General features: G+C 39.0%; 1 protein-coding gene across 2 annotated transcripts in view; it reads right to left on the bottom strand.

The window, feature by feature from the left end:
• The window catches only part of GRID2 (glutamate ionotropic receptor delta type subunit 2), a 1,067,823-nt gene that overhangs the window by 211,470 nt on the left and 838,917 nt on the right, over positions 1–17,436 (bottom strand). For both annotated transcript variants that reach the window (XM_083367820.1, XM_083367821.1), the window contains exon 11: positions 16,342–16,654. In XM_083367820.1, the coding sequence (XP_083223946.1) occupies positions 16,342–16,654 (313 nt within the window). The remainder of the gene's footprint in view (positions 1–16,341; positions 16,655–17,436) is intronic.

The raw sequence follows: 17,436 nt of genomic DNA on the forward strand, positions 1-17,436 counted from the left end.
AAACATAACCCTTATTCCGAAAGATAACACAGACCATACATTAATCCAAAATTACAGACCCATATCACTTCTTAACTCGGACTACAAGATATTTACATCAATTATAGCGGAACGATTGAAACGATTTCTGAATGATTTCATACACGCAGATCAAAATGGTTTTCTCGCTAAGAGACACACTAAGCACAACATTAGAATAATATTAGATACATTGGAGTACTATGAATTACATAGCGAACAACAGATGGCATTACTTTTCTTAGACGCCCAAAAGGCATTTGACAATGTTAAATGGTCTTTTTTGTGCCAACAGCTTAGCTTTATGAATATGGGTGAAAAATTTATAAATATAATTAGGGCAATTTATGACAATCAGGAAGCAAAAATAATTATTAATGGGGAAGCATCTAGCAAGTTTCAAATTCAAAAGGGAACACGGCAAGGCTGCCCCTTATCACCGTTGCTGTTTATATTGACTCTTGAAGTATTAACGAGAACTATAAGAAACGACCCAAAGATAAAAGGATTAACCATTAAAAAGGAAACCTTTAAATTGCAAGCTTTCGTGGACGATCTAGTTTTTATTATGGAGGATCCATGTCAGACGGGACCAAAGCTATTGGAAGAATTATCTAAATATGGTGAGGTTGCCGGACTGCGAATAAATAGAAATAAGACCAAGATGATTGTTAAAAATATGACCAATAAACAAAAAGGTAATCTGGCCGAAATCACGGATATAGAAATAGTCAAGAAAATAAAATATTTAGGGATTAACATTACGGCTAGATGCACTTCACTCAAAAAGGATAATTATGATAGTGTAGTGAATCAAATAAAAGGTGACCTGGAAAGATGGGGAAACCTAAAACTCTCATTATTGGGAAGAATCGCTGTCATTAAGATGAATATTCTGCCTAAAATCCTGTTTCTGTTTCAGAATATCCCAATTCAACTCGACTCTAAATTTTTTCGAAATTTGGATAAATTATCACTAAATTTTATTTGGCAGGGGAAAAAACCAAGAATTAAATTGAAATATTTACAAGACACGAAGGAAAATGGGGGTTTTGGATTGCCAGACTGGGAATTATATTACCACGCCGCGGCCCTGAGCTGGATTAGAGAATGGGTAATCTTGAGAAATAGAAGACTATTAACTTTAGAGGGTCACGATTTGCAATATGGCTGGCATGCTTTCCTTTGGACGGAGAAACAAGGTCTTTTCTCGCATTTTCAAAGACACCGGATCAGGCAAGCGCTACTCAATACTTGGAAAAAAATTAGATCTCACAATTACACCAAAATACCGGTCTGGCTATCCACCCTTGAAGCGATAGTTTACCCAAATCTGTTTGATTTGGGTAACATAATCTCATACAAGGATATTCTGAATGAGGAGGGGGAATTGAAACTTAGGAATGAACTAGAATTACAAGGTATAAAACTCGATTGGTGGGCCTACTTACAAATCCAATCGAGATTTAGGAAGGATAAAAATGAATGGGGGATATATACCTCTGAAACAGCATTGGACAAAATATTATTGGGACCGGACTCTAAACAAATAAGGAATTTTTATAAATTACTTTTGGGATATAAGCTGTTTGAAGAGCAAGTGAAAGACCCCATGTTGATCTGGGCTAACAATTTAGGACATAACATCGACCTAGATACTTGGCAAACAATTTGGGATAGGAATAAAAGGATAACACTGGCCTCATCGTATAAAGAAAATTTATTTAAAATGTTTTACCGATGGCATCTTCCCCCAGCCCGCTTAGCAAAAATGTACACAACAGTATCTCCCAAATGTTGGAAGTGTTCTGAAGAGATAGGCACATACTTCCACACGTGGTGGTCTTGCAGTAAAACACAAAAATTTTGGAGAATGATTTGGATTTGGCTGAAAGAAATATTGAAACAAGATCTGGAGTTTAGTCCAGAACTTTTCTTGTTGGGAATCACGAAAGAGAAATATCCTAAAGATGTGCTATACTTAACGATCCATATTATCACAGCAGCTAGAATATCATTTGCGCAAAAATGGAAAAAGAATGAGATCCCAGGACAAAAAGAGGTTATTAGGAAAATTTGGGATTGCGCTGAAATGGACAGATTAACTTTGGAATTAAAGAATAAAGATCAATCAGACTATTATAGAATTTGGAACAAATTGTATCTTTGGATGGATAAAAAGAAAGGTCTCTATTAGGTTTTACAGACTAGCTCACTGTTTTAAATATTGTGGTATTTCACCGATTTGTAATCTAAGTGTATTTAAGTGTATTTTTGATGTACATATATACATGTATATATATATATATTTAAACATTGTAGACAAAAAGGTTTGTCAGCTCGCTGGTACTGTGTCCAATGTTTTTAAATAATAAATTTAATAAAAAAAAAAATAGAAATAAAAAAAAGGCACAAATGCATTCCGCAAAAGCTACCTTCCTGTTGCCAAAACATTATTGTTATATAAAAAGGAATCTCTCTGAAAATTAAAGATTTTCAAACAATGGCATTTGTTTGTTTGCTTTAAAACGTTTAACCCAATGCAGAAGAAAAGCTATACAATACTACCTATTCAAAAGTTAAAACCACAGAAATTAAAAGTGGAAAAGCAACTCAGGAAAATAGTAACGGAACAAGATAATAACTGAAAGAAAATAATAACCCAGCACCCTAAGTCTACTGAAAAGCTAAGACAAACAGTACATTAGTGGACAGTACACATATCTCGATTCTATTCATTTGCCAATAGAAATTTCATAATTGTTATTCTTTTGTTTTTGAGACTATCCTTCCTCCCTCCCTCCCTCCCATATCAATTCACCATTTCTTTTATATTGTTGAACAGTGAATGACTGAATAGGTGAGTGGACTAAATGGAGTTGATCTTACCAGTTTTGTCCACCTAGATCAGGGGTGTCAAACTCAATTTCATTGAGGGCCGCATCAGCATTGTGGTTGCCCTCAGGGGGCCGGGTGGGTGTGGCCTGGGTGGGCGTGGCCTACTGGGTGGGCGTGGCTAGAGTGCGTATGGCCTACTGGGTGGGCGTGGCCAGCTCTACATCGTTCACATCAAGGGTGCCTATTGGGGCCTGGGCAGGAGTGGGACAGATCTGAGGGTCTCTGGCAGGAGGAGGGTCTCTGGGCCAGGGCCAAGGCAGCGGGGGCCGTTCCCTCACTGTTTCCAGGATGGCTTCGCGGGCTGCATGAAACCACTTCGCGGGCCGCATCCGGCCCCCGGGCCTTGTGTTTGACACGCCTGACCTAGATACAGAGTTCTTCATTAATTCAGGAGAGAATCATTATCTCCTGCAAGAAAACGTATCTGCTATGATGACAACATTGAAGGCATATAGCTGGTATTGGAAAAGAAAGACAGGACAGACACATAGTTGATGTATCGTTCTCCAAGTTCCCCAATGGCACATTAGTTAGGGTTGCTGAAGCATCTTAGAAAAGTTATTGGAATGCTTCTGGGCCTTGGTTTACTTTAACATCATGTTGTGGTTACTATATGACATCGAAGAAGGCCAAATGTTTTATCCCCACTAATATTTACGCCAAGGATCCATCCAACAGAATGGTTTTGCAGCAGCTCCTTTGCAGTAAACCCTGAAGTTGATAGCTGCCTTTTTTTCCAGAGAATATGAACAAACCACTTGCTTTTTATCTGATTTGGTCCATGCAGACTTGCCCTTTTTTATCTTGACTGTTCAGATCAAGGGTTTGACAGAGTGCATTCAGCAAGTAGACAGATAGACTGTCTTAAAGATAAGATCTATGAGGAACTAAGGAACTTTGTGAATTATTCTTCTATGAGCAATAGGATGGAAAGAAGGTCATCAATCAGCACAATAACTTTCATGTCCAACATTCTTTGATTGCCCTGAAAGATGACTTGTTGTGGGATGGGAGGATAATTTTCCTGGACACGGGAGCCTGTTGAATCATTTAAGCAAAACTGAAGTAGAAAGCCAAGTTCTTCAATAGTGTCATTTTTACATGCAAGGCTGGGTCCACCAAATAAGGCTATCAGGTGATTGAAGTTTGAATGTCATCTTCATATGAATGATACTCAACTCTGTCATTACTTTGTAATTACTGTCCTGGGTAAAATGATTGGGCTGGTATTGGGCTGAATGATCACTAATAATTTGAGACAAATCTTGATCAAATTAACAACTTACAGGTCTACAAACTGGATAAACCCCACTCCTGCCTGAAGAAGTGTTCACTTAGTTTTATGTATCATTGGAGGCTTAAGTAACTTTGGTGGCTCAGAATATATTTGGCCAACTATAGCTGCTCCACCTGCTGTGGTCCTTCATGAGCAGGAACAATTTAAGCACAATATCCATACTGTGATAGGAGCCTTGGTGGCGCAGTGGGCTAATGCCTCCTTAAGTAACACCAGCTGCCTGCAATTAGTGCAGGTTCGCATCCCACCAGGCTCAAGGTTGACTCAGCCTTCCATCCTTCCGAGGTAGGTAAAATGAGGACCCAGATTGTTGGGGGCAATAAGCTGACTTTGTAATAATGCCTCTGCCCCCCCCAAAAGCCCTAATAAGCAGGTATATACATAGAATGAAGGCTATTGCTAAGCACATTGGTTTGTGCTTAAATTGTAAGCCGCCCTGAGTCTTCGGAGAAGGGCGGGATATAAATGGGATTAAAATTAAAAAAAAATTAAAATTAAATGATAAAAAATGGTTGGTATTGCAGGGCACATTATGTGGAGCTATTGCTGAAAATTAAACAGAAGCTGCAGCTTAACCATTATCTCTCTCCCAGTATGTACCTATTATGTGGCATCCTACAACTGAAAGATATACATCATTTTTATTTATTTAGTTATTGTATACTATCCATGTCACTGAGTGGAGACATGGAAAAATACCTTCTCTGTCAGGACACACTAACTTTGGAGTGCCAATATTGCTGTTGCTGCTTAAACAATCGAAAATTTTACTTCCCCCCCCCCCCCCATGCATTTCTGTCAGGCTCCAAAAACCAAGTAAAATAAACTTAGAAGTTTATTTTATTGTTCGTCACCTATAGGCAGAAAACTTGCCAAACTGAAGAAGGCTTCTTGCACCATTAAACATGTACTAAGGAGGGGCCATCTTGACTTTCTTTCTTCCACATAAACTGTTGTCTTTTGCTATTCTGCAATGCACTCCCCCTCTCCTGAGGATCTAGACAACATTCCATCACAATTTATGTCTTAATAGCCAAAACCTGACAGCACATTCTGTCTTTATGCCATTGACTATCATATCCTGGTAACTGGCATTAAAATGCTATTAATTTTTATTTCATATGATTGTTTTATAGATTTTATATACTACAGCCTGTCTAAGATTTTAAGGATGTTGGGTGGGATATATATTATAATCTTAATATTCTAATATATTCTAATATATTAAAATAAATAGATACACATAAATGTTTAGTATCTTTAAGCACACATTTGCTCTTCATCTTAATTACTAGGCAGATACCTAAGGGACAAGGTGATCCATCTTTATTTGTTAGCAACTAAATAAATTGCCTTTGTGGATCCTGCTTTAAAATGTCTACCATTATGACATAAATTAAGAGCCCAGTCCCATATTTATCAAAGCTGTAAAAATGCACATAAGTGGCTTAGTCTACAAACAATTAATGCAATACTGTTTTATAAAGAAATGAAAACAGAATTCTACGGAACTAATCCTCAAACCTTTTCTTAATGGCATACTACTGTGCCATTCTAGTGCAAAATCCTAGTATTAAGGAGTAACTGAAGCTAAAGCTGGGCACTAAGGAAAGTTTGAAATTTTCATCAAATTTCTGGCAGCTTGCTTGACTCTTGGACTCCTTTTCTGGATTTTGTGTGTCCGTTGGATTCAATTACCCAGTGACTGTTGCCAACCAAGCTTGGAATCTGAATCTGCACAACAGTGGTGCTTTCCAGTGATCTGTTTGGGGGGTGTTGAATAAACATCTGTAGCATTCTTGCCATATGTGTATGGAAAGGGGGGATGCTCTTGTAGTTATTCCTTTTCTTGCTGGCAGAAGTATGACATGTTATCAGTTGATAAAACACCTGATTGTTCTTGATTACTGCTAATTAGTTATAAGGTTGGATTGACGAGGACATCCAAAATTGTCCTTTCTTTTTTATACCAATATGGTACATATTTTAATATTCATTGAGTTTAAAGAGTAGACTCCATCTGGATGTGGAGAACAAAGAATATAATAAATCACGATTCCTGCAATACAGCTATCACTTTTTCTTTTATTCCCTCTGCAGAAGAAAAAAGCTGGGAAAAATGAGAAAAATAATTCACAGTAAAAATGGACAGACTCCTGCCTGGCTTTTGCAAAATTACTTGTTCCCCTTGCAAGAAGCATGCAAAGTCATGTCTGCCTATTTCAGGGAGGGAACCCCCCCCCCAAGAAGGTAATTTTATCTGTAATTTATTTAATATCCTTAATGGTTGAACTTTCTTTCCAAGAATTATAACACGCCATGCGTCATGATTTAACTGTTGTGTGGCCAGATAATCATCTCAGAAATAAACTACAAGATGGAAATTGGCCCCCCCAGGTTTGCAAATGAATCTGCATATGATTTTTTTTTGAAGAGAGCTTCTCTTGTCATTCTTGTGAATTCTAAAGGAATCCCCAGCTAACCGTTTATTTCTTCTCCTTTGTTTTGTTTAAAATAACAAAAATGAGATGAATTAATAATAATAATAATATAAAGTTGGAAGGGACCTTGGAGGTCATCTAGTCCAACCCCCTGCTCAGGCAGGAAACCCTATACCATTTCAGGCAAATGGCTGTCCAGTCTCTTCTTAAAAACCTCCAGTGTTGGAGCATTCACCACCTCTGGAGGCAGGTTGTTCCACTGGTTAATTGTTCTAACTGTCAGGAAGTTTCTCCTTAGTTCTAGGTTGCTTCTCTCCTTGACTAGTTTCCATCCTTTGCTTCTTGTTCTGCTTTCAGGTGCTTTGGAGAATAGCTTGGCTCCCTCTTCTTTGTGGCAGCCCCTGAGATATTGGAACACTGCTATCACGTCACCCCTCACCCTTCTATTCGTTAAACTACACATACCCAATTCCAGCAACCATTCCCTATATGTTTTAGCCTCCAGCCCCCTAATCATCTTGGTTGCTCTTCTCTGTACCCTTTCTAGAGTCTCGACATCTTTTTTACATCGTGGTAACCAAAACTGGATGCAGTATTCCAGGTGTGGCCTTACCAAAGCATTGTAAAGGGATTGAATGTGTTCAAATCCTAAGCATTTTCTCTATGGAGAAATATTAAAATGTCAGGATTAAAACAAACAAAAAATGGTCAAAAACTCCACTGTCTGACTTCTAGGAACAACAAAACGAGAAGGAAAGACCCGTCTGCATCACACACTAATCAGACAAACTGCTGCTGAAAAAAGAGATTCATTCCTTTGTCCTTTTGCTAAAGGGACATGTATAAAATCTACTGTGGTAAGAGAGCCACATTAGTCTGCAGTGGCAAATACTAAGAAGGAACCTAATAGCACTTTTTTTCCAACTAACAAATGTTACTTAAAGGCATAAGCTTTGTAAGTATCAAATTCCATGTAACAAAATTTAGTAGAAGGAGGGGGATATTTTGGATATGTTTGCCACCCTGAATTATTTGTAAAAACAATAAAAGGGGGGGATTCAAATAAATAATAATCAATTGGGGAAAACTCCAAGACACAACTATTACTTTCATATCCTGCTTCTGGGTATGCAGAGGTATTTCAAAATTACAGCAGGAGACAGGCTGTTGGGCTAATGGAGCTTATGGTTTAACTCTAATTGTAGGCCCTGAGCTTCTAATGTGTCCGGCAACATTTCCCTAAGACTCCATTTTTTGGAGGATTTCATAATTAAACAGAATAATTTGGAAACTGGTTACAAAATAAAGCACCACCCAAAAATCTAATTTAATAAAGTTCAGCAACACTTTATCATAATTACAGCAACGTAATACTTCAGACTCAACTCTTCAAAAGTGATCTAGAGCTTTTGGCAGTATGACTGTAGCCTCCCCTTAAAACACCTAAAGACCCAACACATTTCTACCTTTCCTTGGGGTGTCTTGGCAGGACTTGTAAGATCTTAGCAAACATCTCTGAGGTGTTGCAGGTAGATGCTGCCTACATTTGTCTTCCTATGTATGCCTGTGCTTTGGAGAACAAACCTGAAGCACCAGGCAGCCCTGGTAATCTGGCCTATAGTCTTAGATAAATCCTATCCTATTAGTTGAAATAAAAAAGATAAAAATAAGCCCAAGAATTAAACAAAAGGAGGCAAGCATATCAATGGGTTTTCTTTGCTGTTTTGAGATTCACCATTCTCAGAAGACAAACTTTTGGGAGAAAAAACATAGTATGACCTCAAAATTCAAATCTGCTCCCAAGTCCTCAAAAGCTCTCTGCATTAGATTTTCTGATTTTTCTAAAGAATTTTCAGTGTTTAAGATGGTTTAAATTATTGAACAATGCAAACCTATTTGGTAGTATGGGTTTGTTTTTAATGCCGAAACTTTTATTATTATTTATTATTATTATTTATTAAATTTGTATACTGCCCTTCTCCCGAAGGACTCAGGGCGGTTAACAGGGCATATATAAATAACAATACAAAAATTAAAAGGAATTAAACAAATGCCCAATTAAAAATTACAATAACAATAAAAACAATAAAAGACCCATTAAAAAACCCTAACATTCCCCATCAGGCCAGACCAGCTAGTTCAAACAAGTGGGTCTTCAGCCTGCGCCGGAAGGAGCGAAGGTCCGATGCCATCCGGAGCTCAACCGGCAGTTGGTTCCATAACGCCGGAGCGCCCACAGAGAAGGCCCTCCCCCTGGGGGCCATCAGTCGACATTCCCTGACCGGAGGCACCCTGAGGAGGCCCTCTCTGTGGGCACGCACAGGGCGGAGGGGAGTTGACGCCGGCAGCAGGTGGTCCTCGAATTACCCCGGACCCATGCCATGTAAGGACTTGAAGATCATAACCAAAACCTTGAATCTCACCCGGAAGACAACTGGTAACCAATGTAGCTCGCGGAGCAAAGGTGTAACATGGGAGTACCGGGAAACTGCCAAGACAACTCTCGCGGCCACATTCTGTACCAGTTGGAGCCTCCGAGTGGTCTTCAAGGGAAGCCCCATGTAAAGAGCATTGCAGTAGTCCAGGCGAGAGGTCACGAGTGCATGAGTGACTGTACACAGGGCATCCCGGTCCAGATAGGGCCGCAACTGGCGCACCAGGCGAACCTGGGCGAAAGCCCCCCTAGTCACGGCCACTATATGGTCTTCCAGAGTAAGTCGTGAATCTAGGAGGACTCCCAAGTTGCGAGCCCTATCCACGGGGGGTAAGGACTCACCCCCCATAAGAAGAGATGGAATATTTTGAATGTCCCGGGATGCCGAAATGCACAGCCACTCAGTCTTGTCAGGGTTGAGTTGAAGTCTGTTCCTCCCCATCCAGGCCCGAACCGCCTCCAGGCAACGGGACATCACATCGAGGGCATCACTGGGGTGGTTTGGGGTCGAAATGAAAAGTTGGGTATCATCAGCATATTGATGATACCCAACTCCAAAACCACGAATGATCTCACCCAGCGGTTTCATGTAGATGTTGAACAGGAGAGGCGAGAGGACCGACCCCTGAGGAACTCCACAAGCAAGAGTCCTAGGGGTCGACCTCTGCCCCCCTGCCAACACTGACTGCGAGCGTCCCAGGAGATAGGAGGAGAACCACTGAAGAACTGTGCCTCCCACTCCCAATCCCCTGAGACGCCGCAGCAGGATACCATGGTCGATGGTATCGAAAGCCGCCGAGAGGTCTAATAGGACAAGGACAGAGGAATGTCCTCTGTCCCGAGCCCTCCAGAGATCATTCACCAGAGCGACCAATGCCGTCTCTGTGCTGTACCCGGGCCTGAAACCCGATTGGAACGGGTCTAGATAATCCGCTTCATCCAGGACCAGGGGAAGCTGATGCGCCACCACACTCTCAACAACCTTCGCAAGAAAGCGAAGGTTGGAGACCGGACGAAAGTTGTTCAAAACAGCTGGGTCCAGAGCAGGCTTCTTGAGGAGAGGTCTCACCACCGCCTCCTTCAAGATGACGGGGAAATTACCCTCACTCAAGGAAGCAGATATAACTGCCTGGAACCAGCCTCGTGTCCTCTCCCGAGCTGAATAAACCAGCCAAGAAGGGCACGGGTCCAATAAACATGTGGTGGAGCTCAGCCTCCCCATAATCCTGTCCACTTCCTCAGGGGTTACAAATGCAAACATATGCACTTTGACATCATGTGCTATTTACTCTTTCTAATACTTACTAAATATGGACCAATTAAGATAGTCATGCATAATAAGGAAACAGACATAAGATGAACATTCTTTCCTTTTGTCAAGGTAAAGTGTTTTAGTAGATAACAATGACAAGTGCATTTATCAGTGGAAATGATCTCTCTTAACTGCAGTCTTCTTTGAAAGTGGCAATTTAAGGAGAAACGTATAGCAAAGGCCATTACATAAGGCCACATGGTGGCTGACTCTTATGTTTTAAAATGTGTAGACAGCTACTGTCGATCAGTGAGAGGTTTGTCTGTTCCAATCACCTCTTGATTGAATTCAAGAATATTAATTCACACAAGCAACTGGGCTGTTTATAAAGTCAGCTTGGAGTAGAGCAGGGGTGTCAAAATGCCGGCATATGTGTCACACGGAAGCCACACCCACCCCAGCTCCGGCAAAGGGAAAAAAAGTCACGGTACGTCATGACACGTCATGTGACATGGCGAGTTTGACACCCCTGAAGTAGAGGTTCTTATCGAACACTATTGTAAAAGTACACTAAGAAATCACTCTATTAGTTGCTTTTAAACAGTTTTCTTATTAGCCTGATTTCTACTGATTCATATTTGGATCAGTAGGCTTCAGTAGCTTGGAATTCCTTCTATGAACTGACAAGGCAATTGAGAAATGTTATGTGAGAAGTTTTATATAAAAATGTATTTTATTCTTTATACTGTTTCCATCTTCCCTTAAAAGATTTACAGAATCATCCACAATGGACTGAGAATCAGCAACTCCACTAGATAATTGTCAGTCAACCTGAAACTTAATTAGTAAAGTAAAAATAGAAAACGGGGGAAATCTTTTACTCAAACTTCCTCAAACCCCCAAATAAGTTACCCAGACCTAATCCACATATCAAAGGATAAGGTCAGTAAACACAAACAGAGTTAATTAAATTAGATCTCCCAACGGAACTGCATTTTCACAAGAATAAACATCATAGATGACATGTATCTACACACACCCATGCCCCTCAGGTATCACCCTAGAATCAGCACGTAGACATTTCCACACCCAGGACAAGCTTCCCTATATAATTGTGTCATTATACCCCATTTCTCTGCAGCTGTCCCTAAAGGCAAACTCTTTACTTTAAAGAATAAATATTTTTTCTTTCCTTAGAGCTGTCTGGATCCCATTTTTACTTATTCTTGCACACCCCTCACTCGAGTTGGAATCCCAAAGTATTCTTTTGACAATTAGAAATAAAATTCAGCCAGCCAGCATAATGTTCCAGTCACCTTCTTCCTTAGTGAAACAAAGGGCCCTGTTCTTTGCCCTTCATCCTGCACATTTGATTAGAACTGAAATGTTGCTAATGCTGGCTACCTAAAAAATATGATTGAAAACTGAATTTCAAAGGTTTAGAAATTCAGTTCCAAAAATACACATGGGAACTCAGCAGCTGCTACCTAGCATGAACCCATGGAGTTGAAGCAAATATAAAATCGGTTACAGGTGGAAACAGTGTTGTGATGTTCCAACTGAAATACTGTAGCCTGCCCCCTTAGTTGAATCCAAATATGTGTATTTTTACTCTCAATGAACTACTTCTTGCTTTCAAGAGAGAATAGGTTTGTAGGATTGTGAAGTGACAGTTGGTAGGAAGATGCATATTTTTGATACACTGATAGTATGGAATATAATGGGGGGGTTAACCAGAATCAGACATAGTTTGTCACTTTTCAGCGTATGTACATTCAGGTACAGTTCTGAAATGTACTACTGTGTCATGTTTGAAATCAGTTGTTGACAGTGATTTCTTAAATGAACTTGGCAATATTTAAAACTTTCCATATTGCCTTGGTTAAGATGTGCCAATCACAATTAATCATAAAAGATTAGCTATTCTAAAACAAATAAACCCCCATACTTCTTCTGCAGAATGGAAAGCAGCTGAGGAATGAACACAGAAGTTAGAGTTGGCTTTGCAGCCAGTCAGACTGTCACTGGGAATTACCATATTTCCCCTCATCCTAATTCTGAATTCACTGAAAGTAGTAAACAATTGGGCTTCTGCTTGTGCAATTTTTGCTAGATTCAAATTGAATATGAAATGCAGGCTGACATTATAAATGAATTTCCTGAGCTGCTATACTTGAATTCAAGGCCCTTTGTGCCTTAATTATTCAAGCATTCTGTACATTCATATACTTCAATATGAACGCCATTAAATTATTGTGCTTTTCTTTCCAGCCAAATGAAAACTTGTCCTCCTTTCAGCTGTTTGAAGGAGATACATCTCCCTTAATTCTGCTTGGCTCAAAAGGAATGTGATAGAATATATATTAAAAATGAAACACAATTTTCTTTTGTAAATATGAGTTTATGTTCAGCAATTATGGAAAATATTAGAACTATTACCCTTAGAGAAACGACAGAAGATGTCTTTCAAAACAGTGACATTTCTAATTTTGCATATTTAAAAGGCCTGTGCAGATTGTGATATAGCTTTGTGCGTGTGTTTTAACAGACAGAGCAAATTGTCAAGAGAGAGCCTTGTTCAGACCCTTTACTTCAATGGAAGTAACTTTTGTGCACCCACAGGAACCATTCTTTTCCACTGGATCAAAGTGGGTGGCTGCAGCACTTAATAGAAACTCTTCATTGAAATGAATCCTCACTTTAAAGATAAATATAGCTATAAAACGTAACACATAATTCTTTCTTTGAGCACTGCCATTGCCTGCTTATTATTCTGCCATATTCCTTCTGTTGCTCATTTGAACAAACGTGCAGAATAGGAGCAGAAGGTGATTAATGTGAGTGAATAAACAATACCAGGTGAATTGTGTGATTGGAATGGTCTATGCCTGTTCACTCAGTCAGTATAAAGGCTATTTATGATGCACTAGAAAAGGCAACTTATTCAGAAGAAATGGCTATCCCAAGCAAATGATAAATGAGAATCTCTGTTACACAGAAACCAGCTCAGGAGATTTTGACCGGTCTATAGATGGATCCCTTCTCTGTTGTTTATTGATTACCTATTTAAAGAGAGGGCTTTCCAAAGAGCAAATGTTGGTATTCTAGTTTTATTTCCAGAAGAGAAATGAGTATGCTGGATATTATGTTCTAATTTTCTTAAAATTTGGGGATAATTACTGAAGTATTAGGAGAGTGGAAAGCAAAGTTATTATCTGTAATTTTATTTTTAATGATTAATGATAAGTTAGCATCTTTCTGTTGACTTGTAATGCTTGACATTTTACCTGAATGAATGCCTCTCTATTGGTGATGAAACTGAAACAAACAATGACATTGCTTGATTAGAAAGCATAAGGCATCTTTGGCAGGGAAATACTTGCACTGACTAAAAAAAAGAAAAAGTTGAATTTCTTATTCTATTTTTTTTACTAATTTCCAGAGCTCAATCTTGCATGTTGTTCATGTCTGATTTGTGACAAATCAGGAAGGAAGGAAGGAAGGAAATTTGTTATTAAATGCAAGCCAATATTTGAAAGGGAATAGTGGGCATAGATCTGAAAGCTGGAGAGAACAGGGGAAACAAGGTCAGGAGAAGACTTAGTAGGTTTAAGTGAAGTAGAGTAGAAGCAAGGCAAGTCAGCAGAGGACAGATGCATAAGGCAGCTGCAGGACACACAAGCTCTACTGAGGCAGAGGCCAAAGAGGTTGGTTTCTAACTGTGTCTCAGCAAAGAGTCCCCTTCATGCTATGAATAATGTGTTAACAGAGCCCGCAAATGTACAGAAGCTGAACAGAGAAAATCCGCTTTCACGCACTCAATTGTAAAAAAAACCCTATGCCCTGAAAAAAATATCTTTATTTTAAAGACATGGATTGGATGGGAAATTTTGCCATGAATTTAAGATCACAGGAAAGTTGTCAATATGTACTTTTAATTACTTTTTACCAGTCCGTTGGAAAGTAAGGTCTCAGGTAACTTTCATTCTTCTTCTGTATGTTAACAAGATCATAGATTCTGATGAAATAACTATATTAAACTTCTGGTTATGGAAGGGAAAAAGAGGAAGGACATTTGATAGCTATATTGGTACCACATGTTAAAAATTAGGAACAGAAATATTAAGATATTATAGTATATATTTCACATTCATTTCAAGGGATTCATAATTGAGGGAATAATGGAGAACAAAAGTATGTATAGGGGAAGGGGTGACCTACCTACAGAACTACCATTGTATATAACTTAGATTTTGCTCTTATTCTCCAACAATTCATTGTTTCCATACCATGCCTACTTGTCTAGTCTAGTGAATGCAGGTATATTATATATGAGTTACAAAAATCAGAAGCAGCAATTTCATTCATTCATTCACTCACTCATTCACTCACTCGTTCTTTATTTGCTTATTTATTAAAGCTTCTATGCTGATCGGTTCCCATAAGCTCTACTGAATGCCAAGTTGCTGGATTAAAACATCCAAAATATATATACCAATCAATGAATGTTTAATGATTGCACCATATCTAGGTTTAGATTAGACTTTCACATCCCTAAACACATTCCTGAAGAGCCAGGTCTTTATGGTTTTTTGGAAGCCCAATAATATGGATGTAAACTAACTATTGGGGTAAGTTTTTCCATAGAACCGGGAACTTCAATTAGTAAGCCTGTCCTCAGGTCGCCGTCTCAGAAGCCCACTCTTCCTGTTTCACTGGCTATGAAGATTTAGTCCAGAGAAGGTGATCAAATATCTGGGGGTCAAGTCATGAAGGGCTTTAAAGGTGATAACCAGTATCTGGAATTGCACTCAAAAGCTACCAGGCTAAGCAGCTAATGTAGCTCCTAAAGTAATAGTGGTGCATGGACAAATTTTGATCTGATCATAACAACTTAGCCAACTGATGTTACATCACTGGAAATTTCTTAGTCTAGGTCTTGAACAGCAACCCAATGGACAGTGAATTGCAGTAGTCTAACCATGAGATGATGAGGACACCATTGACCATGCACAACGTTCCTGATCCAGAAAGTTTTGCAATTGGAACACAGGATGTAATTGTGCAGAGGCCACATCCTCCACCTGCTGTATTAGCTGGAAGCTGCAAGTTCAGAACATCCAAATTGTGTCTCTTGGCTGCTATCTAGTGTTTCTGGGATTTTGCAGCTCAAATACAGCTCAATATGGATCCATTCTCTAACAGTTTCTGCAGTTAACTGCTGCTATACATATCTCTTTCCTTAGAATTTTGTCTTCTCCTATATATGTCTAGCTAGGTATTATTTCTTCTCCACCATGACCTTATTGTTCCTATTTCCTGTTTGTTCTGGGTATTTAAGGGTCTTGTCTTGATATCCTTTCCAGCTGTTGGCTTTTTTGAAGACCAAAGAGCTGCTGCTTGCTCCTGTTCTACTCTTAAGACTGCTAGGAAAAGAAAATGTTCAATTCCTGCCAAGAGAGAGGGAAAGTTAGATGGAGCCCTATGTAGTACTAGTGATTACTGTGAACTAAGATCTCAATTTTTTTAGTCCGCAGTTTTACTACCCAGTTTACTGTCTTTAAGGATGTCAGATCTGCAGCAACTTGTCTCTTATATCTAGCTGTTTTCATTTTTTGTTATCTTCTAGTCTTTTTTTTTTCTATAGCAGTTTCCTGATTATTGATCACTATTTTTCTTTATGTTTCCTATACTTCTTTCCTATTGTGGTCTGTTTTCTTTCTTGTTTACCATTATGGGAAGACCAATAGTTCTTCCAGATCATCCATCCTCACTTTCAGGAAGCATTTAAGGATTAATCGCAAGCATTTCTCACACAATTTGCTCCCTTGTTTCTCCTTTTCCCAGACGTGTCCTTGTGAACTATTTCTTGTCAGAATGGCAATTTCTAGCAGTCTTCATAGTGTATTTCTAGACTGTTAATACACTATATACTTACATTAATTCAAAAGATATATTTCACCAAGTGCATCATGAGATTTATATACAGTAGGTTTCTTACCTTGCTGAACGAAGGATCCATACACAAACCACATGGAGTTGTAGAGTGTTGTTGAGGTCATTGATCCCATCTGAAGCCGTGGAGGATTAAGCCAGTTGAGCAGATATACCAAGAGTCCTACAAGCAGGACTGTGCCAGCTATGCAAGCCCAGAGGGAGAGGTCAAATGGTGCCAAGCAAGCAAACATATCCATGGTCTTCTCAGCCTTTTGTAGCAAGACTCCCACTGAGTAGTCCATGTAGCGAGTTGTAAAATCAACCACGTTTTCCCGATCTGGTGTAATAGTTAATGCAGAAATGCCTATATCAGCTCTCTAAAGGAAAAGAGACAGAAAATTCATTTCCCTTAGCAAGAGAAAAATAGCATCACTTCTGTCTGATTTGCAGCCTCTGAAACGTCTCTTGGAAAAACTGTTGCCAAGTTTTGCTTATCTGGCAGTTTGTGTGTAACAACCCAGGGAGCAAATAGGAAGACAACAGACACAAAGTTGACTATGAACAACAAGATGAATGCATGGAGGTAATGGTTAAAGCGTTGTTACTGATTCAGAAGCAGAACATATTTCAAATAAAGATAGCTTTTAGAAGAATTTGTATTTTTAATTTTTGATGTTTTTATTGACACCAGAGTACATAACCGAAAAAAATGAAAAGGTCCTTTCAATAGTCTATTGATTATGAGTTTTGTTCAGAAAATATTTTTAATGGACTTCTCTTATTAGTTTTATATTACATTTGCAAATACCAACATCTCTGTTTATATGACCTTTAGATATAGTGCAAATATGTAGAAAACCCTACAATTTGATAAATAAGATGAAAACTCCCTCTTAGGCTGTAAAATAACTTTCATTCATTGCTATTGCTATTGTTGTTTTCATTTCTATATTTTATTATCAATTGCCAGTTGCAAAAGACATAAACACCTAAACAGGTTAGCAGTGCTTTGGGTTCAATAACAAGAGATTCTTGAAGGGCACTCATAGTGATCTGTCTGCAACTTCTGATACTAAATGCCTCTTTCCCCAGCATTGCACAGCAGCAAGTAGCTGTACAATCTTGAAAAAAGATGCAGATGGTGGGGTTTTTTCCCCCT

The sequence above is a fragment of the Vipera ursinii genome (assembly GCF_947247035.1).
Source record: "Vipera ursinii genome assembly, chromosome: 7".
NCBI classification, from domain to species: Eukaryota; Metazoa; Chordata; class Lepidosauria; order Squamata; family Viperidae; genus Vipera; species Vipera ursinii.